The sequence below is a fragment of the Ahaetulla prasina genome, chromosome 2, assembly GCF_028640845.1.
Source record: "Ahaetulla prasina isolate Xishuangbanna chromosome 2, ASM2864084v1, whole genome shotgun sequence".
NCBI lineage: Eukaryota > Metazoa > Chordata > Lepidosauria > Squamata > Colubridae > Ahaetulla > Ahaetulla prasina.
The window spans coordinates 90211225-90236269 of record NC_080540.1 but is presented as its reverse complement, the minus strand read 5'-3'; the positions used below and the strand labels follow the sequence as shown (position 1 = coordinate 90236269).

The window sequence follows — 25045 nt, the reverse complement described above, 5'->3', positions numbered from 1 at the left end:
ACCTTCGCAACAAAGTGAAGGTTGGAGACCGGACGATAATTACCCAAAATAGCTGGGCTTCTTGAGGAGGGGTCTCACCACTGCCTGTTTCAAGGTGGCAGGGAAAATCCCTTCCAACAAAGAAGCGTTGATAATCCCCTGGAGCCAGCCTCGTGTCACCTCCTGAGTGGCCAGTACCAGCCAGGAAGGACACGGGTCCAGTAAACATGTGGTGGCGTGGAGCCTCCCCAACAACCTGTCCACGTCCTCGGGAGCCACAGGGTCAAACTCATCCCAAACAGACTCAACAAGACGTGCCTCCTCCCTCTCGCTTGGATCATCCCAATTTCGGTCCAGACCATCCCGGAGCTGAGCGATTTTATCGTATAGATAACCACTAAACTCCTCGGCACGTCCCTGCAAAGGGTCATCCCGCACCTCCTGATGAAGGAGGGAGCGGGTCACCCGAAACAGGGCGGCAGGGCGGTTATCTGCCGACGCAATGAGGGTGGAAGCGTAGGAACGCCTTGCCTCCCTCATTGCCACTAGGTAGGTCCTAGAATAGGACCTAACTAGTGTCCAATCAGCTTCGGAATGACTGGACCTCCAAGTACTCTCTAGGCGACTTCTCTGGTGTTTCATCTCCCTCAGCCCCTCGGAAAACCAAGGGGCCGGACGAGATCTACGCCGGGTCAGAGGCCGCAAAGGCACGACACGGTCCAAGGCCCCAGCCGCGGCCTGTTCCCAGGCCACAACTAGTTCCTCAGCCGAGCCGTGGGCCAGATCCTCAGGGAATGGCCCAAGCTCCGTCAGGAACCTCTCAGGGTCCATCAGGCGCCTGGGACGGAACCAAGGTATAGGTTCTGTCTCCCTGCGATGGTGGGTGGCGGTTCGGAAGTCTAGGCGAAGGAGAAAATGATCTGACCATGACATCGGTTCTGTTACTAAATCATCTAATTCCAGATCATTTAACCACTGTCCAGAGATATAAATTAGATCCAGCGTGCCTCCTCCCATGTGCGTAGGGCCATCATTTACTCGAATCAGGTCCAAGGCCGTCATGGAAGCCTGGAACTCCCGAGCTGCAGTTGATGACAAGCCAGTCGATGGCAGGTTGAAATCCCCCATGACTATAAGTCTGGGGGTCTCAAATGCCACACCGGCAAGTACCTCCAACAGCTCGGGCAGGGCTGTGGTCACGCAGCAAGGAGCCAGGTACGCGATCAACAAGCCCAACTGATTCCTATGGCCCCACCTCACATAGAGGGATTCACAGCCGGCAATCTGAGGAACAGTGGCCTCCCTCGGCTCTAGATCTTCCTTAATGACAACCGCCATCTCCCCACCCCTACCTTGGGCCCTCGGTTGATGAAATGCTTGGAAACCCGGAGGGCACAGCTCAACAAGGGGAACCCCCCCCCTGGACCCAACCAGGTCTCCGTAATGCTCATAAGGTCCGCGGACTCCCCCTGAATAAGATCGCAAATCAGGGGAGCTTTATTGACCACGGACCGGGCATTACATAACATCAACCGAAGATCCAAGCTCTGAGGATCATGGCTGCCCAAGGAACAGATAGGGACTGAGGGGCCGGAGCATGTGATTGCTTTCAAACATCGAGCACATGTTCCCAACACTCGATACGCCCCCCCCCCCACCATATCTGCCTCCCCCACTTACCGTACAGATTGAACAACCCTCTAATCCTGGAACAGAACCCTCCCCCCCGCCTTCAGACCAGATGCCATAATGCCGCGAACAAGCACAGGGGCTGGATCCCTCCCCGACGGGTTCTTTCCCCCACCCGTCATATCCCTCCCCCCCCTTAAGAAACCCTTATTTAAAAATCTATTTAAAAATCCCCACAAATTCTTCTTGGCCACATGCCACCTCTCTGGGTCCCAAGACCCTTCGTTAAGGTAAGCCCTCGATAACTTGGAGGGCCATTCCTGCAAGGCGGGGGAACCTCGCAGTCGTAATAGTTCGGCAGACGAGTATCTCATGGAGAAATAATCGATAAAACAGCAGAAGAGTGTCCATCCCTAGCTGGCGGAGATGTTCCAGTCGTACCAATAGTTCACCAAGACCCGACATTAAATAGTCAACCGTATGGGTCATAGTCCATAGAAATCCGTGGGACCAGAAGAAACAACCCAAAATCCAAAGGGTCCAGAACAACCAAGGGATCCGGAGGTCCGGCCCAAATCCAATGGCCTCCCTCTCAGAAGTTGGTATAGCAATATTCCCTCGGTTGTTCCCTCGGCTGCTAAGCTGAAAAAGTCGGCAGCCAGAATGAAAAGGTCTCCCTCGGATTCCCGGCAACGCACCATCATGGGGCAAAGACCCGTGCAGTACGGTGATTGGAACGACATTTATAGCGCCGGTGCCGTCAATGCCATCCATGCCGCCACCACTAAACCGCCAGATTATACCGCTGGGCCCAATATGGCACCAGCGTGCCGCTGTTGAAAATGTCCAGGCCAGGCCGCCTATCAGTCGCTGATGGAGAGAGCAACCCCAAAAAAGGCAAGCCGCTGATGATAATTGCGGCATTTTGGCAGGCCATGGCCAAAAGTCAGCTGTGGGGGAGGAACGATGTTCAGGCCCATGAGGGGGGGGCGATGTTCAGGCCCATGAGGGTACCGTCCCAGCAACCGGTGTTACCTGCGGCCCAACACCCAGCTGTCGATGTTCTCCGTCGGTGTTCGGCACGCACACACAGCCTTTGATGTTCTCCGCGGCCGAAAACGGCCGAAAAACAGCTGAGTCAGGCCGGGGCGTCTCCTCGCACCCCCCAACATGGCCGCCGCCATTCGCTGCTCGTTTGAGAACTCCGGCTCCGTACTCAGCAGCCGAGAGCCCAATGAGGTCCAAAGACCTCACTCTCGGCGGCCGGAGAGATCACAAGTCAGGAGCCGGAGGCCAAGCAGCCCGGCGGTCGGCAGAACGGCATCGCGGCCCAAGGACTCCCAGCCGCCGTCTCCACTAAGCTCAGCACGCTGCCGCCATAACGCGCATGCGCAGAAGAATATTTTAGACATATGTGAAATTGTAGTATCTCCATGAGTAAATGATAAGGTCAAGTGCATCTCAACATGGAGACTATGCATGCACACTGTGTTTACCTTTTTTAAAAAACAAAACAAAACCCAATGCATTGTATAAGCCAAACGTTTTGGTCCTGTATCTATACTTTGCTAACTTGAGATATGCCAGCTTTATCTTTCAAAGGTTTGAAGGGCTTTTGGACCATGAATGAAGCTATTTGTCACATGAAATCTGGTTTAAACTGGGGCTGTAGTGCATATCTTGGTTGCAGTCTGGTGCACCAATCTGTAGCCATTATATTTCATCAGATTCCTTTTCCTTCTACATGCATGACTTATTTCAGAATCACGAGCAAACTGACTGACTTCCTGAGGTCACCAGAATGTAACAGAACAGTTCAGAAAATGCCAAATGTTAGGTTTGGTAGAAAACTATTTAATATTTATGCTGTCTTTTACTGCCTCTAGGAATGTCAACAAATTGTGATTTGAATTTTGTACATTACTTTCTAAGATTATAGAAACAGTTCATAGTAATTGAAATGTTTAATAGCTGCAAAAATAAATAAAAAAAACCTTCCTAATTCAGTGTCACCTCTACAATGGCCCTTTTATTTCCTGTCACTTATTTTATTTCAGATTTCAGGGGTACCTGAGAATCCCCCAAAATGAGACAGATGATAGAAATGAGTTAGGATTCAACCCACAAATTTATAGCAATACATCTCAGGATTCCTATTATTGTTCCTACTACTGATCTGTGGTTAGAAACATTATTATATTACAAAAAAGACCAAACTGGAGAATTTTGATACAACAATATCTGGTTTATTTAAAATAGACCAATATCTGCTTTATTTCCCCACCTTCCTTTACCCAACAAAGTAAGGCTTCACCTACTAGTTATGATTATACCATGCTTTTTATAGAAAAAGATATTAGGATGTTCAGCTGCTTATTGAAACGGGGGCCCATTTATCATGATCATTCTAATATTAAACCACTGAGTATTGTGCACAAAAGCCAACATCTTTTAAGAGTTTATGACAATGAGGAGCAATAGATTAAGGTTTAGAATTCTGGGTAGCAAGTAAACATTGGAATCACATCAAAAGTGTTAAATCAACAGGAAACCTATTTTTCAGTACTTTCCCCAAATAATGGCCAACAATGAACAGATTTGGAGACAAGTACTCAGTCCCATATTCGTTCTGTGGGTAAAAGAAAAGATATTATCTAGATAGATTTTGATTTAAAAACTGATCATGATTTAAAAACTGATCATCTTTATCTGTTCAGGTCAAATCTAGTTTACCTTCTTATAGCTGTCTGTTAGCAGGTTCCCCATAAGAAGTACCAGTTGAGAGAAAGAAGGTCGAATCTCAAACTTCTCTTCCCAGCATTTCTGCATAATTTCATAGCTAAAAACATATGAAAGAAGATTTCATGATTTGGGAGTCTTGAAAAGCGGATGACATTTCCCTTAAAGACATTGGTTTACCCAAACCACTCACATTTCATTGGATGCATGGGTAGGTTTGGACATCCGGTAGCCACGTTTAATAGCATTATAGAATTGCTCATTCATAGGCAGTTCAGGATATGGAGTCCCACCTAAGAACAAAAGAGTGAACTTAAGCAACCACCATTTCTTTCTCCATTTCACACAGTGACAGTGGTTCCTCTCAGAAAAATGGATAACAGAAAACACTAGTATAAATAGAGAAGATTATGTAGATAGACTGCAGAAGTAACAGTTTTTCATTTTAAACACAAAATAATTGGACAGCAGGATATATCAAAGGTTAAGTTACACAATTCTGACCAAAGAGACATACCTAGAGTGAATATTTCCCATAGAAGAATCCCGAAAGACCACACATCACTTAAGGTAGTGTAGAGGTTGTTGAAGATGCTCTCAGGGGCCATCCATTTCAAAGGCAAGAAGGTCTATTTAAAAAGGGTAAAATGGATTTTATTTAAAAAAAAACAACTTCCCATAGCACTGACCATTGAAGGTTTTTGAATGGTTACTTTGCTAATGATACTTTTCTGTGAATGTTAATGGAACTCGTTTGGAACCTAGGACGAACTATAAATCCTTCTCAGTCAAGTCCTGATCAGCATGATTGCAATATGACCAAGTGTGACTCCGATCAGCAGTAAAACACTTAGTCAAGTAATTAACTATAATACCAAGTTCTAAATTTCATATGTAGAGAATGGTTCAAAAGTAATTTAAATGATGGTCCCAACCCAAATCCAATTCAAAGAAAGGACGGCTATTTCAAAAACACAGATGGAAGGAGAAAAAATTTCAAATACTCACTTTCTTCACAAGTTACAATGTATGGAGAAAATTCCACCTATTGAAAGCTAATAGGTCTTTAGTGAGGACACTGCCTCTAACGTTGATTGGTTTCTTGCCATATCTTTGAGTCTGCAGGCATCCAAATGGAGCAACTTGTACATAGAGACCACTTCTTACATTGTGAATATTACATGTATTGGATTGTTTCCATAGTGAAATATGACAGTGTGGTGAGGAAGAATTGGAGATTCATGCAATATTAGAAAGACAATATAGCCACAGACTTTTTGGTGCCTCTTAAGTGCAAAGTAACTCTTTGTGCTTCCCAGAATAACTGACAACTATCAATAGTTTTATTTATTTTAATAGTTTCTAGTTTTAATGGGTTTTATTTGTACTGAAATGCATCCTGAGAACTGTTAGTTATAGACTATCCTACGTAAAGAGTCAGTGTGAGCTTCTAGAGATTCTAGAGAATTTAAAAACACAGCCTGAAATAATCTGGAGTAACATTGAATTGGATAGGAAAAAAAATGGACTGGAAGGACAGCTATATTATGCTTGTTACCATCATTTCCTGTATTCCTCTCCCCAGCTTACGCTTTTCGGTGGCATGTGAAATCAGTCTGCTTCTGGGTTTTTTCCCCCTCCCTTTAGCAGTTTGCATGCTGTTCTAATCACCATCTTCTAGGCTGAAAGACAGCTTGGTTGTGCAACTAGCACAAAAAAAATAATAATTTCCAGGAAGAATTGCAAAGAGCTAGGGGTTTCGTTTCCTATTTAGTAGGGAAAGTGACAGGGTAAGGGAGATTTAGAGACGTGCCTTCTGTTTCCAGCTGTGCAAAATGATTCATATTGGGACTCTGGTCATACTTTGTTTTTGTTTTTTTTTAATTTTTATTACTTTTTTTGCAACAAACAAACAAAAAGAAAATACATTATTACACCCTTGTGCTATACATAAAAGGAAGATTTGGGTCTTCGGATATATCCTCATGATTGCCAAAATCCACGTTCTCGAGGTACAGGTATCCTACTTGATAATTTGAACTCTCCCCTCTAAACACCGCTTTCATCGCATCCCAAACAATTTCAAATTTAACCTCCCCGTTATCATTTAATCTCCAACTTTCCTCCAATTTTTTAAGTATCCATTTTTTATCCTTTTCATTTTTATACAATTTCTCGTCATATCTCCAATAGCTTCTTTTTTTCTCAAAATTAAAATCTAAGTCCACCATAACTTCTGCATGATCAGAATCTTTAAAAATTCCCACATCTACCTTATCCACATTGTTCAACAAATCTTTAGAAAGAAAAATATAATCAATTCTAGAATATGTATTATATATCTTAGAGAAAAAAGTGTATACTCTCTCAATTCCTTTAACCTCTCTCCACACATCAACCACGCTTCGAAGCATCCACATATTTAAAATCCCCATTTTATTTGCTCCTCCACAGCGGGTGGGATTAGTACTGTCTATTTTATCTCTGATTAAATTAAAATCCCCAGCCACAATTACTTTCCCTACACTTTCATTCTCCAAAATTTTCGTTATTTTTTCAAGAAATTCTCTTTGTTTTTCATTCGGTAAATATAAATTAACAAGTGTCACTTTTTCCTCATTAAAATTTCCAACAATTATTACATATCTTCCATCTTCATCCAAAATTACCTTATGTTTTTCAAAGTACACCCTATCTGATATCAGTGTTGCAACTCCTCTAGCTTTTGAAGTTCCAAATGCTTTTTCATATATTTGCATACCTTTTATATACATTCTATTTGAATCTTCAGATTTCTGATGGGTTTCTTGTAAAAATAAAATTTCTGGTAAATCCCTTTTAATCTTAAGCTCCAATCTTCTTCTTTTAATCTGATTCCCTGTACCCTTCACATTCCATGACATTATTTTTATAACTCCCATTTAAAATATAAATTTTTTAATCCTATCCCCGCATCTTCCTTTCTGTGCCCCCCACCACCCGACATTAAACTACCATATAAACAACAATAAGCAAACAGAAAAAAAAACAAAAAACAAAACAAACAATAAAATACAAACAATCTTCTTCCCCCACATCCTCATCGGATTCGCCTCTATAAAGAGAATGGGGGAGAGGGGACGTGCCAATGCCCGGGGCACTTCTTCGGCTGTCTATTTGAATTCATCACTCAAAAAAAGATAGCGATGACCCGCATTCAGCTTCATATTTTCCAAGACTCTTATCTGCTTCTTCTCCTACTGTATCCTCACGACTCTTCTTCTGTTCAACCAACACAGGTGATATTTCTTTCCTCTTTAACCCTTTAGAGTCTTGCCCTCCAATAGCCCCTTTTTCTTCTTCTGAGATTGATGTTTCCACGTATGTTCCACCCATCTGAAGCATTTGATCTTTTATCTCCATTAAATCCTCCATCTCAATCAGTCCAAGCTCCCGTAAATATAATAATGCATCTATATCTGGGGTGATTGTACGCATCCTTCCTTTATAAAAAAAATTCAATTGTTGTGGTGGCCTCCAATTGTATTTAATTCCATTATCTCTCAAAACTTTTGTAATTGGTTTTAAAAAAAATCTCCATGCCCTTTCTTCTCTTGATATATCCGGGAAGACTTGAATAGTCTTCCCTTCAAACTTCAAAGCATCTCCCAACTCTCTTAACTTGGCCATAACTTCCAACTTATCACCAAGATTTGCGAACCTGACAAGCACATTCCTGTTAGAACCATTTTGCCTTCTATATCCAATTCTAAAAACACTTGCCAGGTCTGCTAATGTGAACGTAAGTTGCGTATCCAAATCATTAATCCATTTCAAAACCCGCTGTTTCAATTTATCCTCCCTTTCTTCCGAGATTCCTCTAATAACAAAATTATATTTCCTCATCTCTTCTTCCAAAAGACAAATTCTCTTATCTTGCTGCTCATTTTTATAAAATATTTTGCCAATTTGCCGATCTACTTTTGCCTCATGCACATGCAGCTGCTCCATTTCATCTTTAATCATTATCATTTCCTCTTTTTGTTTAGCAAAGTTATCATTCATATCTTGCTTTAAATTTTGCACTTCGGATGTCAGTTTAAATGTCAAATTATCTATACGCTCTGATAGTCCTGCTATTTTTTCCCCAATTTTATTTAAAGCTGCAGCAATTTGCTGCGTTTCTGAAAGTTGTTGAGTCATTTTGAAAAAAAAAAACCAAAAAATTTCTCAAACTGGGATTCCTATTTTTCAAAGAGTCTTAGTGAAGATCAAAGGACAGCAGTCAAACCAATTTTACAGAGGGTCTTGATGAAGATCAAGGGACGACAATCTTTTAATTGAAGCGAAACGGCTTATTTGCACTCGTTAGTAGCTTATCAGTAACTTATGAGTCATATTCACTCCACAAAGAAACACAATTACCTCACAGCTTAATCAGCGCCATTTTTTCTCCACGTCGGCAGAGAAGAAAAAAAAAAAAAAAAAAAACCAGCTTGAACTTCAAAACAAAGTCCTTTTTTTGTTTTCTGTAATATAAACAAGCTATTAATTTCCTCTCAAAAGAAAAATAATAATAAAAAAAAAATTATCCACCTAATAAAATCTTCTTCAGCCAGTCAGTCCAGCACATTTTAATTTTCAATTAAAATTCTTCTCATTAGCAAATTCAGTCTTTGATATTCCTTAGCCTCAGCATTTAACACAGAACACGATAATTATAATAAGGAAAGCAAAAGACAGCAGTTTATTCCAAACTCATCGTGTCTGCCAGTTCGGTCATCCCACGCAGTAAAAACTCCTTAATTCAAGCAGTTTCAGATGACCTACCAGTTTTAAATTCAGTCTGCTGGGCTATTAACACTTCCACTTCATGATTTATTAACTTTCATCCATAACGGTGCATTCCAAACAGCATTAATCCTCATAAATCTTCATTATTAAGCCCTGTGAAGTGAAGGAAAGGTCCTTACCCCACCACGGTCATGGCCACGCCCCCCTCTGGTCATACTTTGGTTGAGGCTTTCAGGGACTGAAACCAAAGTGTATTTATTTATTTATTTTATTTATTTATTTATTTTGTCACAACATCATATAAAAAAGATTATATAGTATATAAACATATATATGATGTATATGTATGCGTGCGCATCCACATACCAAATTCAACAGAAAGCAATGGGAATGATAAAATTAGTTGGGTAATTTAAATTTTATGCATGAGGAATTTGGGAGCTTGCTTATCTGTATCCATAATGATTTTTAAAAAAAAATTATTAAACATTTTTAACATTAAAAAACAAAATACAAATGTTCACTCATTACAGCATTTCCATATCATCCATAACATTCGTATTTACATATGTTCTATTTCTGTAGTTCACTACCCTATATTTATTTATTTATTTATTTAATCAAATTTTTATACCGCCCTTCTCCCAAAGGACTCAGGGCGGTTTACAGCCAAATAAAACAAATCAGACATAATAAATACAGAATAAAATACTATTTAAAAAGCTTATTCAATTTGGCCCAAGTTAAAATCTTTAAAAGAATAAAACCCACTAAAATTAAAACCAAATAAAAACTAAAAACCCTATGCCAGTCCTGCATGGATGAATAAATATGTCTTCAGCTCGCGGCGGAAGGTTCGAAGGTCCGGAAGTTGGCGAAGTCCTGGGGGAAGTTCATTCCAGAGGGTGGGAGCCCCCACAGAGAAGGCCCTACTCCTGGGGGCTGCCAGCTGACATTGTTTGGCGGATGGCATCCTGAGGAGTCCCTCTCTGTGGGAGCGCACGGGTCGGTGAGAGGCAATCGGTAGCAGTAGGCGGTCCCATAAGTAACCCGGTCCTAAGCCATGGAGCGCTTTAAAGGTAGTAACCAGCACCTTGAAGTGCACCCGGAAGACCACAGGTAGCCAGTGCAGCCTGCGCAGGAGTGGTGTCACATGGGAGCCATGAGTGGCTCCCTCTATCACCCGCGCAGCTGCATTCTGAACCAACTGGAGCCTCCGGGTGCTCTTCAAGGGGAGCCCCATGTAGAGAGCATTGCAGTAATCCAAGCGAGAGGTAACAAGAGCATGAGTGACCGTGCATAAGGCATCCCGGTCAAGGAAGGGGCGCAACTGGCGAATCAGGGAAACCTGATAAAAAGCTCTCCTGGATACAGTCGTCAGATGGTCTTCAAAAGACAACCGCCCATCCAGGAGAACGCCCAAGTTGCGCACCCTTTCCATCGGGGCCAGTGACTCGCCCCCAACAGTCAGCCGCAACTGCAGCTGACTGTACCGGGGTGCCGGCATCCACAGCCACTCCATCTTGGAGGGATTGAGCTTGAGCCTGTTTCTCCCCATTCAGACACGTACGGCTTCCAGACACCGGGACAGTACCTCGATAGCTTTGTTGGGGTGGCCTGGGGTGGAAAAGTACAGCTGCGTATCATCAACGTACAGTTGAAACCTCACCCCAAAACCACTGATTATCTCACCCAGCGGCTTCATATAGATGTTGAACAGGAGAGGCGAGAGAATTGACCCCTGCGGCACCCCACAAGTGAGGCGCCTTGGGGTCGATCTCTGCCCCCCTGCCAACACCGTCTGCGACCGGTCAGAGAGATAGGAGGAGAAACACCGATAAACGGTGCCTCCCACTCCCAAACTCTCCAACCGGTGCAGCAGGATACCATGGTCAATGGTATCAAAAGCCGCTGAGAGGTCTAATAGGACCAGGGCAGAGGAATAACCCCTATCCCTGGCCCTCCAGAGAGCATCCACCAACGCGACCAAAGCCGTCTCCGTACTGTATCCGGGCCAAAAGCCAGACTGGAATGGGTCTAGATAGACAGTTTCATCCAGGTATTGGGGCAATTGACGTGCCACCACACTCTCTACAACCTTTGCCACAAAGCGAAGGTTGGAGACTGGACGATAATTACCTAAAACACCTGGGTCCAGGGAAGGCTTCTTGAGGAGGGGTCTCACCACTGCCTCTTTCAAGGCAGCGGGGAAAACCCCCTCCAACAATGAAGCGTTAGTAATCCCCCGGAGCCAGCCTTGTGTCACCTCCTGTGTGGCCAGTACCAGCCAGGAGGGGCACGGGTCCAGTAAACATGTGGTGGCATTCAACCTCCCCAACAACCTGTCTATGTCCTCAGGAGCCACAGGGTCAAATTCATCCCAAACAATCTCAACAAGACGAGTCTCTGACCTCTCACCTGGATCTATCCAATTTTGATCCAACCCATCCCGAAGCTGAACGATTTTATCGTATAGATAACCACTAAACTCCTCGGCACGTCCCTGTAATGGGTCATCCCGCTCCCCCTGTTGAAGGAGAGAGTGGGTCACCCGAAACAGGGCGGCCGGGCGGTTATCTGCCGACGCAATGAGGGAGGAAACGTAACAACGTTTCGCTTCCCTCAGTGCCACTAGGTAGGCCTTACTATATGACCTAACTAGTGTCCGATCAGCCTCCGAACGGCTGGACCTCCAGGAACTCTCTAGGCGTCTTCTCCGGCGTTTCATCTCCCTCAGCTCCTCGGAAAACCAAGGAGCTGGTTGAGACCTGCGCCGGGTCAGAGGCCGCAAAGGCACGACACGGTCCAGAGCCCCAGCCGCGGCCAGTTCCCAAGCCGCGACTAGTTCTTCAGCCATGCCGTGAGCCAGATCCTCAGGGAATGGCCCAAACTCCGTCAGGAACCTCTCCGGGTCCATCAGGCACCTGGGACGGAACCAACGTATTGGTCCCGTCTCCCTGCGGTGTTGAGTGGCGGTCCGAAAGTCCAGACGAAGGAGAGAGTGATCTGACCATGACAAAGGTTCAATGACTAGATCTCTCAAGTCCAGATCCCTCAACCACTGTCCAGAGATAAAAAACAACCAGCTTGAACTTCAAAACAAAGTCCTTTTTTTGTTTTCTGTAATATAAACAAGCTATTAATTTCCTCTCAAAAGAAAAATAATAATAATAATAAAAAAAATTATCCACCTAATAAAATCTTCTTCAGCCAGTCAGTCCAGCACATTTTAATTTTCAATTAAAATTCTTCTCATTAGCAAATTCAGTCTTTGATATTCCTTAGCCTCAGCATTTAACACAGAACACGATAATTATAATAAGGAAAGCAAAAGACAGCAGTTTATTCCAAACTCATCGTGTCTGCCAGTTCGGTCATCCCACGCAGTAAAAACTCCTTAATTCAAGCAGTTTCAGATGACCTACCAGTTTTAAATTCAGTCTGCTGGGCTATTAACACTTCCACTTCATGATTTATTAACTTTCATCCATAACGGTGCATTCCAAACAGCATTAATCCTCATAAATCTTCATTATTAAGCCCTGTGAAGTGAAGGAAAGGTCCTTACCCCACCACGGTCATGGCCACGCCCCCCTCTGGTCATACTTTGGTTGAGGCTTTCAGGGACTGAAACCAAAGTGTATTTATTTATTTTATTTATTTATTTATTTATTTTGTCACAACATCATATAAAAAAGATTATATAGTATATAAACATATATATGATGTATATGTATGCGTGCGCATCCACATACCAAATTCAACAGAAAGCAATGGGAATGATAAAATTAGTTGGGTAATTTAAATTTTATGCATGAGGAATTTGGGAGCTTGCTTATCTGTATCCATAATGATTTTTTTTAAAAAATTATTAAACATTTTTAACATTAAAAAACAAAATACAAATGTTCACTCATTACAGCATTTCCATATCATCCATAACATTCGTATTTACATAGGTTCTATTTCTGTAGTTCACTACCCTATATTTATTTATTTATTTATTTAATCAAATTTTTATACCGCCCTTCTCCCGAAGGACTCAGGGCGGTTTACAGCCAAATAAAACAAATCAGAGATAAAAATCAAATCCAGTGTGCCTCCTCCATTGCGAGTAGGGCCATCAACTACTTGTGTCAGGTCCAAGGCCGTCATGGAGGCCATGAACTCCCGAGCTGTCGTCGATGACATGCCAGTTGATGGCAAGTTAAAGTCCCCCATGACCATAAATCTGGGGGTCTCAACCGCCACCCCAGCAAGCACCTCCAGCAGCTCAGGCAGGGCTGTTGTCATGCAGCAAGGAGCCAGGTACGTGACCAACAAGCCCATCTGACCCCTATGCCCCCACTTCACAAAGAGGGATTCACAACCGGCAATCTGAGGTACAGTGGTCTCCTACGGCTCTAGACTCTCCTTAATAACAACCGCCACCCCCCCACCCCTACCTTGGGCCCTCGGTTGATGGAATGCTCGGAAACCCGGTGGGCACATTTCAACAAGGGGCACCCCCCCTCCGTCCCCAACCAGGTTTCCGTAATGCCCATAAGGTCCGCGGATCCCCCCTGTATAAGATCACAAATTAGGGGGGCCTTGTTAACCACGGAACATGCGTTGCACAACATCAACTGAAGGTCCAAGCTCTGAGGGTCTTGGCCACCCGGGGAATGGGAAGAGTCTAAGGGGTCGGGGCGTGCGATCGCCTTCAAACATCGAGCACGCACCCCCAAAGATCGATACGACCCCTCGCTTCCGCCATATCTGCCCCTATCACTTACCGTGCAAATGGAGCCACCCTCACAAGTAGGAATGCAATCCTCCCCCATAACCTTCGAACCTATTAGACAAACGCTGCGAGCGCACGCAGGGACTGCCCCCCCGATGGGTTACCCCCAATACCCGCCCTTACCCTCCCTCCCCTTAAAAATTCCCTATCTAAAAATCCCCAGAGGCTCTTCCTAGACGCATGCCACCTCTGTGGGTCCCAAGACCCATCATTGAGGCTGGCCCTCGGTAATGAGACGGGCCACTCCTGAGAGGCGGGGGCACCTCACAGGCGCAAGAGTTCATGTACAGAATATCGCATAAATAAGATAGGAATCGGCGAGAGGTGGTACTGTCCCAGGATGGCAGAATATTATTATATGATAGTTCCTCAAATGGATACCCATTATCTGATGACTCTTCAAATGGGGGCTGGCAAATGATGACGAAGATGATATAAAGATGGAAAAAATAGACAGATAGCATTTATGGCAACTAATCCATAATAAAGTCCTGGTCAGAAGATCTTAATAAGTCCAGAATGTACTGCTAATTCGTCCATGGCCGAGTCCTAAAATCCTTAAGAATGAGGTAGGTGGCACTTCCATCACCGCCATCGGTGCCCATCGTTGTTTCCGGATAAGTCCCCCGGCAGATCGCAACCCAGTCCCAAGACGTCTTCCACAATAGTCCCAAGGGACCAATCACGGGCAAAGAGTCCCAAAAGGCCATGTAAAGTGCAGATGACATTGCACTATTAGCAAGACAAGCCAAAATAGGCCAGGACTCCTCCGATGCCTCCCACGCCGCCACCCTCCGCCAAGCTGCTCCAAGGCCAGAACCTCTCCAAGGCAGGCCACTCACTCCAAAAGTCCAGGCCCTGCCCAAAGGCCTGACCACTCCGCAGGACCAGGCCTTTTCCAAAGGCCAAGCCAGGCACCTCTGAGGGGGGCCAGTAAGCTGTAAAACGCCGCAGATCCCAACGCAGCAAGGAGCGAAGCCGGAGCATCATAGTAGAGAGACTCAGGCAGGGAAGACGACAAAAAACCGGAAACAGCCCTTCACCCCCATCACCGTTTGAAACAAGGCAGGGGGAAGGTCGGAACACCGCGGGAGGAAAAACAAGCCGCGGCCTCCTCTCACATCTGAGAAAAGACGAGCCACGGCCTCACCTCGCGCCTTGGAAAATGGCCGCCGTTCATCGCTCGCCCTCCCGGCCTTGTTTTCAGCAGCCGTGAATCCGAGAAGGTCCAAAGACCTCTCCCACAGCTGCCGAGAAGATGACCCAGCAGGCCGGGGGATGCAAGCAGCTCGGCATGCCGCCAGGACGCCGCCATCCACAGGAGACCATCCCGTCGCCGGCTCCGATCCTCTAGCGAGCCGCCATCTCGCGCACACGCAGAGCCTCCACTATATTATATGGTCATTTGAATTATAATATTTAATGATGTCATATGATCATATTGACATCAATATTATATAATTCTTATGCATTAGTTTTGCTCCTATTCTCAAGCCAAGTATACCATCTACTCCAAACTAGATAATACTCCGATTTTTCTCTCTCTTTCAATTCCATAGTCAACCTAACCATTTCTGCATACTCAAGTATCTTTTTTATTATCATTGCCTCTGAAGGAATATTAGTCTGTTTTCAATTTTGAACAAAAATGATTCTGGTTGCAGTTAATATATGTAATATTATATATAATTTTTTTACATATTTTCCCATCTGAGATGCCCAATAAAAATAGTTCTGGCCTTATTTTATGCCAATACTTCCTGGCTTTGGGGCAGGTCCACCACATATGGTAGAAAGTTCCCTGTTTATGAATACATCTCCAGCATTCAGGTGAACAGTTTGAAAACATTTTGGCCAATCTGCCTGGGGGTAAATGCCAATGGTAAAACATTTTGTAGAGGTTTTCCTTATAGGCAGCTGACATCGTTAATTTATAATTTTTCTCCCATAATTTGTCCCAATGGTCTAATTCAATACTATATCCGAAATTTCTGGGCCAACTTATCATTGTCTTCTTTAGAGCTTCTTCTTCCATTTTAAATCTTAGGAAGAAGTTATATGTTTTGGTAATAATTTTTCCCCCTGTCCCTAATAATACTTTATCCAATACCAATTGTTTTCCATAGATGCCATATTGTTCTAAATCTTTTTTATATCTTGTAATGATTTGGAGATAGGGCCACCAATCAATCTTTATTCATTCTTTAGTTCCTGATCAGATTTTAATTCTCCTTGTTCATCTAATAGTTCTGAATATCTCACCACCTTATTTAAATCTAATAAGTTTGGGTAGGTCACCTCCATTGTGGATAGCCAAATTGGAATGTTCATGTAATGATTTTTCCTATTTTTTCCCCAGATGCTTATCAAGGCATCTCTCACTAAGTGTCTCTGAAAATATGTGTGGGTTTTGCTTTTTCCTTCCCAAAGGAATGCGTGCCAGCCGAGTTGAAGGTCATGACCCTCTAATGTTAATACCCTTTTATTGTTCAATTGAATCCAGTCTTCAAGCCACATCCATAATGATTATCATGAGCATGTTGTACTGTGTTAATGATATAGCTATATAGATATTAGCTGAAAGAACTGATTGGCAATCAGAAGTTCATTAGAAGTTTCAGATTTCAGCTCCATTCAGGTCTTCCCAGCATAACCAATGACAAGGAATTATACAGATTATAGTTCTAAGTATATGGAGATTGGCAAGTTGGTGAAAATCTCTTTTTAAATTCAGGAAAAAGTTCATACTTCCAGAGACTTAGAAATGAAGATACTTCCATGCAAAATCATTTATGAAGAATGTCAATTATCTGGTGGGTGAGGCCAAAATAATCTATGTGGAATATTTTGTGTCTTTCGGAAACAAAACTCCTTGAGATACTTTGCGATTTCATGATAAAAAATAAGCCACAATTTAAACAAATGAATAAACTTTAGAAAAACAAAAATCATTAAAATTGTTAAAACAATAGCAGCAATAGCATAAATGTGCAGATCTATTGTGTTAAAAGTGTATAGAAAGAGCCAAATTATTAGGACTCATTTAAAAATTATCAGGGAAATTGCTCAATGTACACTTTTGGCAAGGCAAAACAGGGATGCGCTGTTACCACCACCAACCAAGAAGCTGTAACTATTCAGGCTAAGTTTGGTCTAATTAAAAGAGAATGAAGATGTTGTCTTCTGAGAATTCATAATTCCTACTCTTTTAACGGTGGCTGCATGTCGGTATATGGCTAGCTACATAAAACAAATCTTCAGAATGCTTGAGGATTTGAAATTTAAATTTGTGGGGTATGTGTCTTCCCTAAGAAATTAAAAAGGTCAGGTGGAGCAAGGATCATAAATGCATGTTTAACTCTTATTTTGGTCAGAGGGACCACCCACGGGCCAGGTAATCTTGCTTACTCACATTTCCTTTGGAAATATAATTTGAATCCCGCATGATGTCCCTGGCTAGGCCAAAGTCACAGATCTTCACCAGTTTCCCTTCGCAGATCAGTACGTTTCTTGCAGCCAGATCACGGTGCACACACTGGATAATAGGGAAAAGACATGCTGAGTGTGTAGATGTATATCTTAGGTGTCCTAATTTTTCTTGCAAAAGTAATTATTGTGCCTTGGAGTTCCTCAGAATGAAGCAACATCACAACATGCAATGATACATGTAATGCATATGATTAAGAGTTGCTCAGGCAGCTGCTCTACAGACATGTGGAAATACTGCTTTCTAAGCTTTATTATTAAATAGGGGACGAATGAAGAGGCAGGACTCTGTACAGTGACTTCAGTTCTTTATTTTAAAAGATCAGTAAACTTCTTGCCCGGTTGTCTGACAGCTCCCTCTTTTAAAGGGACCTGTCAGGCAGCCCAGCCACTGAAATTGCTTCATTTTCCCGCTGCTCAAATGGACCAATGAGCGCCGGGTATGTTAATGTCTCTTTGCTCAAGGCTTCACACACTCTATTTACATATGTAATACCCCTCCCCTCTGGAACAAATCTGAGAGCCTCAACTAACAAAATCATGCAGGTAGGTGGGGCGTTGGTGGGTGCAATTTGACCTGCACAGCTCAGTTGGACCAGTGCAGTCAGGCCTGCTGCTGCTGCAGAGTCAGCTAATGGAGCTGCCTGCTCCATGTAGATGCACTTCCATTAATGACTACATGTTGAGTGTGGTTAGAATTAGAATTTATTTGATTTCTATACCACCCTTCTCCCAAAGGACTCAGGGCGGTTTACAGCCAATATAAAAAACAATTTTATAAATAGAATTAAAACATTTTAAAAATCTAATTCAATTTGGCTAACCCCATTTAAAACTATTAATAGAAAAATGATTAAAAAAAACCAATTAAAAACCATAATGCATTAGGCCAGCCCTGCGCGGTAAAACAGAAAGGTCTTGAGTTCACGACGGAAGGTCCGGAGGTCGGGGAGTAATCGTAACCCCAGAGGAAGCTCATTCCATAGGGCAGGTGCTCCCACAGAGAAGGCTCTCCCCCTGGGGGTCACCAGCCGACATTGTTTGGCTGATGGCACCCTGAGGAGACCCTCCCTGTGTGAGCGCAGAGGTCGGTGGGAGGCTATCGGTGGCAGTAGGCGGTCCCGTAAATAGCCCGGTCTTATGCCATGGAGCGCTTTAAAGGTGGTAACCAACACCTTGAATTGCACCCAGAAGACCACTGGCAACCAGTGCAGCTTGCGCAGGAGAGCCACGAGTAGCTCCCTCTATTACCCGTGCATCCGCATTCTGGACCGGTTGGAGCCTCCGGGTGCTCTTCAAGGGGAGCCCCATGTAGAAAGCATTACAGTAGTCCAGGCGGGAAGTGACGAGGGCGTCAGTGATCGTGCATAAGGAATCCCGGTCTATGAAGGGCCGCAACTGGCGAATCAGGCGGACCTGATAAAAGGCTCCCCTGGCGACGGCCGTCATATGTTATTCTAATGACAGCCGAGCATCCAGGAGAACACCCAAGTTGCGGACCCTCTCCATAGGGGCCAATGACTCGCCTCCAACAGTCAGCGAAGGAACCAGCTGACTGTACCGGGATGACGGCATCCACAGCCACTCAGTCTTGGAGGGATTGAGTCGAAGCCCGTTCCTCCCCATCCAGACCCACATGACCTCCAGACACCGGGACATCACTTCAATGGCCTTGTTGGGGTGGTCAGGGGTGGAAATGTACAGTGTACTGATGATATTGCACCCCAAAACCACGGATGATCTCACCCAGCGGCTTCATATAGATGTTGAACAGGAGAGGCGAGAGAACCGACCCCTGTGGCACCCCACACGTGAGGCACCTTGCAGCCAACCTCTGCCCCCCTGCCAACACTGTCTGCGTCCGGTCAGAGAGATAGGAGGAAAACCACCGAAAAACGGTGCCTCCCACTCCCAATCTCTCCAGCTGTCGCAGCAGGATACCATGGTCAATGGTATCAAAAGCTGCTGAAAGATCTAATAGGACCAGGGCAGAGGAACAACCCCTATCCTGAGCCCTCCAGAGATCATCCACTAACGCGACCAAGGCCGTCTCCGTGCTGTACCCAGGTCGGAAACCGGACTGGAACGGGTCTAGATAGACAGTTTCATCCAGGTATCGGGGAAGCTGTCGTGCCACCACACTCTCGACAACCTCCGCCACAAAAACAAAGGTTGGAGACCGGACGATAGTTCGATAAAATAGCTGGATCCAGGGAAGGCTTCTTGAGAAGGGGTCTCACCACCGCCTCTTTCAAGGCGGACGGGAAGACACTCTCCATCAAAGAAGCGTTAACAATTCCCTGTAGCCAGCCTCATGTAACCTCCTGCGTGGCCAGTACCAACCAGGAGGGACACAGGTCCAGCAAACATGTGATCGCATTCAGCCTCCCCAATATCCTGTCCATGTCCTCGGGAGCCACAGAATCAAACTCATCCTAGATAACATCATCAAGAACGGCCTCCGTCATCCAACCTGGATCTACCCAATCGGAGTCCAGCCCATCCCGAATCTGAGCGATTTTATCGTGCAGGTATTGTCCAAAGTCCTCAGCATGCCCCTGCAAGGGGTTATCCCGAGCTCCCTGATGAAGTAGGGAGCGGGTCACCCTAAACAGGGCGGTTGGGCAATTATCTGCCAATGCAATAAGAGCGGAAAAATACTTACTTTTTGCCACTCTTATCGCCACTAGATAGGTCTGAATATGAGACCTAACTAGTGTTCGATCAGATTCAGAACGGCTGGCCCTCCAATCACTCTCTAGGCGTCTTTTCCGGCGTTTCATCTCTCTCAGCTCCTCGGAATACCAAGGAGCTGGTCGAAAGCCAGTTACGAATTCATCTGGTGGTGATGCTGTCTCACCCACATTTTTCTATTTTTATATTAGACATGTGAAAATATTCCTTCAGGCAGCTGATGCCAGGAGGCAGCACCTGAGCTCTTCTCAATTTGTTCCTCTTGAATTTGGAAACAGAGTTTGCCCCCACCCACCCTGCAAACTACCTGGTTCCCCATGGTGTAGACATCCTATCAGTAGTGTTGAAGGACTATTTGGTAGTCAGTTGAACAAAGATTAGGGAGAAGAATACTTTCTCAGATAGTGGATATCTTGGGTTAAATCTAAGGCTGTTCCGTTCCACCTCCTTTGTCTTGCGTCACATACAAGCGTGTGAAAGTAGGAATTGCAACCAGCCACAAGGGAACAGAAAAACAAAGAAATAGTTTGTTCTCATTGTTTACTATATTGTGGCATTTTTGCCCATGGTTCCAAAGAACCTAGAATCATACAAAAATCAGAAAATTTGATTTTGAACACTAAGTTTATACGTCATGCTAAGCAATCTTTTGTTTAACTATATTAAATAGCCACCATTGCCTGGTTCACATAACATGCTGTGTTTTAGAAACTACAAAAGCCGAATTCATACTTCATTGCAGAATTAGTTCCTTGTACTTTGAGATGCTGCGATTCTTTTGCCCTTCAAATTCATTATTACATGTACTGTATATGCCACCTATCTTTCTATTCAAATTCATTGTTGGGTAGAACTTGAGAAATTCTCTGTCTTACAGTCAGGATGTTTCCCAGCTGTATTTTTTTTTACCTTGTGGTACTAGAAATTGCTTGTGACATCCATACCGTATGTGACATCTTAATGCTGGCTTGTGAGAATGTACTTCAGGAAAAACAACGGCAGATTATGTGGTAACTTAGAATCAGTTTCTTTGTCTGCACGAGGTTTAGTCTTTTTTTTCTCCTTGCCACCACTATTAGCCAAATGCCTCACGTGACCAAAATGGCTCAACCCTGATCAAGGTTATGACAACATAGACATGCTGATGAGTGAGCTATTATGTCTGAAATGAACCCTGTGACACAATTAATTGGATTTTTAATGATACTTACTAGATTGCACTACAAAGCTTTTTTTGCTACTTGAAGGAGAAGAAACCCTCCATTTAATCCAAGGTAGTTTAATACCCCAAGTTAACCAGATTTTGGAGCATATAAAGCAAAATATATTCACCAGATCTTCTATTTAATTGGTAAGGAAGAATACAAAGCAACAGTCAGCTTCCCATTCATGATCTATCAAATCTTTATTCTGAGGGACTGCCTCCCTTTGCTTGAAGAATCTGAATTTACTGAGCTAGTCTTTTCTTACTGAATGTCATAGCTTTTGGTCTGTGCATGCAGGGGGATTAGGTAAACACGGCTGGTTGTGAAAAAGGTTTCAGTAATGTCTAAAAAAACAACATACCAAAGTCTAGTAACATCTACACTAACAGCCCTCCTATTTATGCTTTTGAGAGAAACACCCTTGTTCATTTCCACCTGTTTCTGTTTTTTACTTGAGCACAAACACGTACTCATCCATGACCCCTTCTCCTTTGAAACCAGATATCCATAAATATAGTTATATAATCCTGAGTGCAAATATATTTACGTTTTTAGAAGCTAAGAACTCCATTCCCTTAGCCACTTGGAAGCCAACTCCAACAAGATCAATATAGCTGAGGAGAGGAGACTCGCTGATCAAGGTCGCTTTTTCTGAAGCTGGAAATATAAAACAAAACAGTGATTATTAAATCACCTTTTAAAAGGACAGACATAAAACATTTCTGCACACATACACTATAACGGTCTTGTTGGAATACAAGATTCTGGAATATAAGATCAATGGAAACAGACATTTCCTTCACCCAACATTAAATTATACAGGTGGTCCTCAACTTATAACCACAATTAGGACCAGAATCTCTGTCATTGAGCGAAGCAATCTGTCATGCCTCAGCGTACAATTTTTATATATACTGTTGTTGCTCTGTAGCCCCATCTAGTGGCCACTGGGACAAATACAATTATATTGTTTTGAAGCTGTTCCAACCCCTTTAGCCATCAGCTCGCATTCTCAAAATAAGTGCATGCTGGGAAGCCAGATGTTCTGACCTGGTACCCAAACATGACAAACACACGGTTTTTAATCAAATGTTCCCTTTATTAGGAGCACCAGCAACCCCAGCAAAGAGTCTCTCTCTCCCTTAGCAGGGTAATGAAGTCTCTAAGTGCCTGTGGAGAGTGAAGCTTGCTCCCCTTCCCCCTGAAATGGCTCCAACACACCAGGAATCTCTCTCACTCATCACCCTCATACTGAAAGTCTTGGAAGGTGCGGCTGATTTTTTCCCCAGTAGCGGAGACACACAAACACACACACTCCAAAGGTGTGCCTGACTCTCACTTCCTATTAACACCTTTCTTTGGAGAAATAGAATAGAATTCTTTATTGGCCAAGTGTGATTGGACACACAAGGAATTTGTCTTAGGTGTATATGCTCTCAGTGTACATAAAGAAAAAATAAAACATATTCATAAAGAATCAAAAGATACAGCACTTAGTGATAGTCAAGGTTACCAATAAGCTATCAAATTGTACTAGGAAATAAATAAAAACAACATAATTGAAAGATACAAGCAACATGGTTATAGTAAATAAGTGGGAAGAGATAAATACTAGTAAGGAAGAGAAGAATAATAGTAATACAGTCTTAGTTAATTATTTGACAGTGTTGTGGGAATTAGTTGTTAAGCAAAGTGGAGCCAAACTAGTGCAAAACTGTGCCACCCAGCCTCAGCCCCCATAGCTGACCCAAAAGGATACCATGGTTGATAGTACTGAAAGGTCAAGGAGAAAAAAGAATGGTTGCACTATCCCATCCTGCTCTTGCCAAAGATCATTGACAAGTGTGACCAATGCTGTTTCCATCCTATAACTGGGCCTGAATCCTGACTGAGAAATATCTAGATAATCTGTTTTATCTGAAAGTCACTGAGAGGTCAAGAAGAGCAAGGGTAGTTACACTATCCCCAACCTGCTGTTGCCAAAGATCATTGACAAGTGTGACCAATGCTGTTTCCATCCCATAATGGCCATGAGGGCGCTGCAATTGCTGTAACTTTGGCCACAGGCTTGTAAATCCTTTTGTTCTACACTGTTGTAACTTTGAATGGCTGCTGAATGAATGGTCATAAATTGGGAACTACTTCTCAACTGGATGAAGCATTTAAGAATGAACAAAACTTCGTTTTGTTTGTAATTATGCAAACTTGTTTTTCAGTAATCTTTTACCTGAAGGCGAATAACTGTCCAGCTCATATGTCGCGCCGTAGTTGGAAGAATCAATGTCTACATACTTGATTTCACCCTTCATGTCAGACATGGGCACATAATCCAGTGATTCATCCTTACTCATGTCCATGTAGCCCCCATCACTTTCTACGGATACGGATGTATGACTGCAAAGAGGGATAAGATTTTTAAACCTGTTGTCCCCTTAGTACAGTTTTCTGATAATAAGCCACCTCTAGTATAAAATCAGGAAGGCAAGAATCAAAACTTAGCAGTGTTTTCTTTCCCCATTATTTGTTTACAACAGTAAAAGCTGCTCATAGGCAAAGAAAAGGAACAGTGCAAGAAAAATTATTTCACCGAGGGAAAGAAAATTAAGTGCTGTGATTTATACACACATTATTTACCGACAAGACTGAATCAAAAATTACTGCATGCAGAATGTGCATGTGGTCAAATACCTGAGTTATGAAGCAGCTTGCCTATTAGCAGTAATTGAAGGCTATTATCTGTATAATAGGGCTAGACCTCTCACTTCCTGTTAGCACCTTTCCTTGGAGAAAGAAGCCAAACCAGCGCAAAACTGTGCCGCCCAGCTTCAACCCCCATAGCTGACCCAAAAGGATACTATGGTTGATGGTACCAAAAGTCACTGAATGGTCAAGGAGAAAAAAGAATGGTTGTACTATCCCATCCTGCTCTTGCCAAAGATCATTGACAAGTGTGACCAATGCTGTTTCCATCCTATAACTGGGCCTGAATCCTGACTGAGAAATATCTAGATAATCTGTTTTATCTAAGTCTCTCAGAAGGTACTAGGCCATCACCCTTTTCACAATCTTCACCAAAAAGGGAAGTTGGAAACTGGATGAAAGTTATCCAGGCTGGTGGGTCAAACTATTCCCAGGTAACCAGGCAAGACCCCTTCCCAGAATGTCACAGACTTACTCCATGCATGGGATCCAACTCAGAATGAATGCAAGCAACTTTGTCCATCAGGTGTTGAGCATATTTCACTGTACAGCCTTGAAGGTGATCATCTCAGCACCTCTGTCCCAGGAGGAACTGGGTGAGCCAGTACAGGGCTGACACTGGGGATACAAGTGCACACTGGGGACACACTGGGGCAGTTGTTTTGCCGATCTAGCTGCTATGAGATAGACCTTAACAGTGTTCTGACCCAGCCTTCGCAAGCAATGAGAAACCACTTACTCACGAGTAAAACAACCCCCTTTTAAAAACAGGACAAGAACAGTCTTTATTCACGTTGGATAGAAAAAACCAATTTGGTTGGTTGGTCACAAAATTGGTCACAAATGAGTCTTTTCCCCTTCTGAAACAGGGCACGAACAGTCTCTGTTCACATGAGAAGTCAAGATAAAAAGTCCTTCAATGATTAAGCCAAGTAGAAACAGTCCCTGTTCACCCTGGCTGAGGCAAATTCACTACCTATTATTTCCCAGCAGGGAGATTCAGTTGGCACCTCAAATACAGAACAATTAGTCCAGACAAGCCTGGTTCCGGCAAAGG

At 43.5% G+C, this 25045-nt stretch overlaps 1 protein-coding gene across 1 annotated transcript in view; it reads right to left on the bottom strand.

Moving 5' to 3' along the window:
* The window catches only part of PDGFRB (platelet derived growth factor receptor beta), a 121767-nt gene that overhangs the window by 9860 nt on the left and 86862 nt on the right, over positions 1–25045 (bottom strand). The window contains exons 16-21 of the mRNA XM_058167064.1: positions 23516–23682; positions 21836–21945; positions 17316–17438; positions 4865–4976; positions 4541–4640; positions 4342–4447 (exon numbers count right to left, since the gene is read on the bottom strand). Of these exons, the coding sequence (XP_058023047.1) occupies positions 4342–4447; positions 4541–4640; positions 4865–4976; positions 17316–17438; positions 21836–21945; positions 23516–23682 (718 nt within the window). The remainder of the gene's footprint in view (positions 1–4341; positions 4448–4540; positions 4641–4864; positions 4977–17315; positions 17439–21835; positions 21946–23515; positions 23683–25045) is intronic.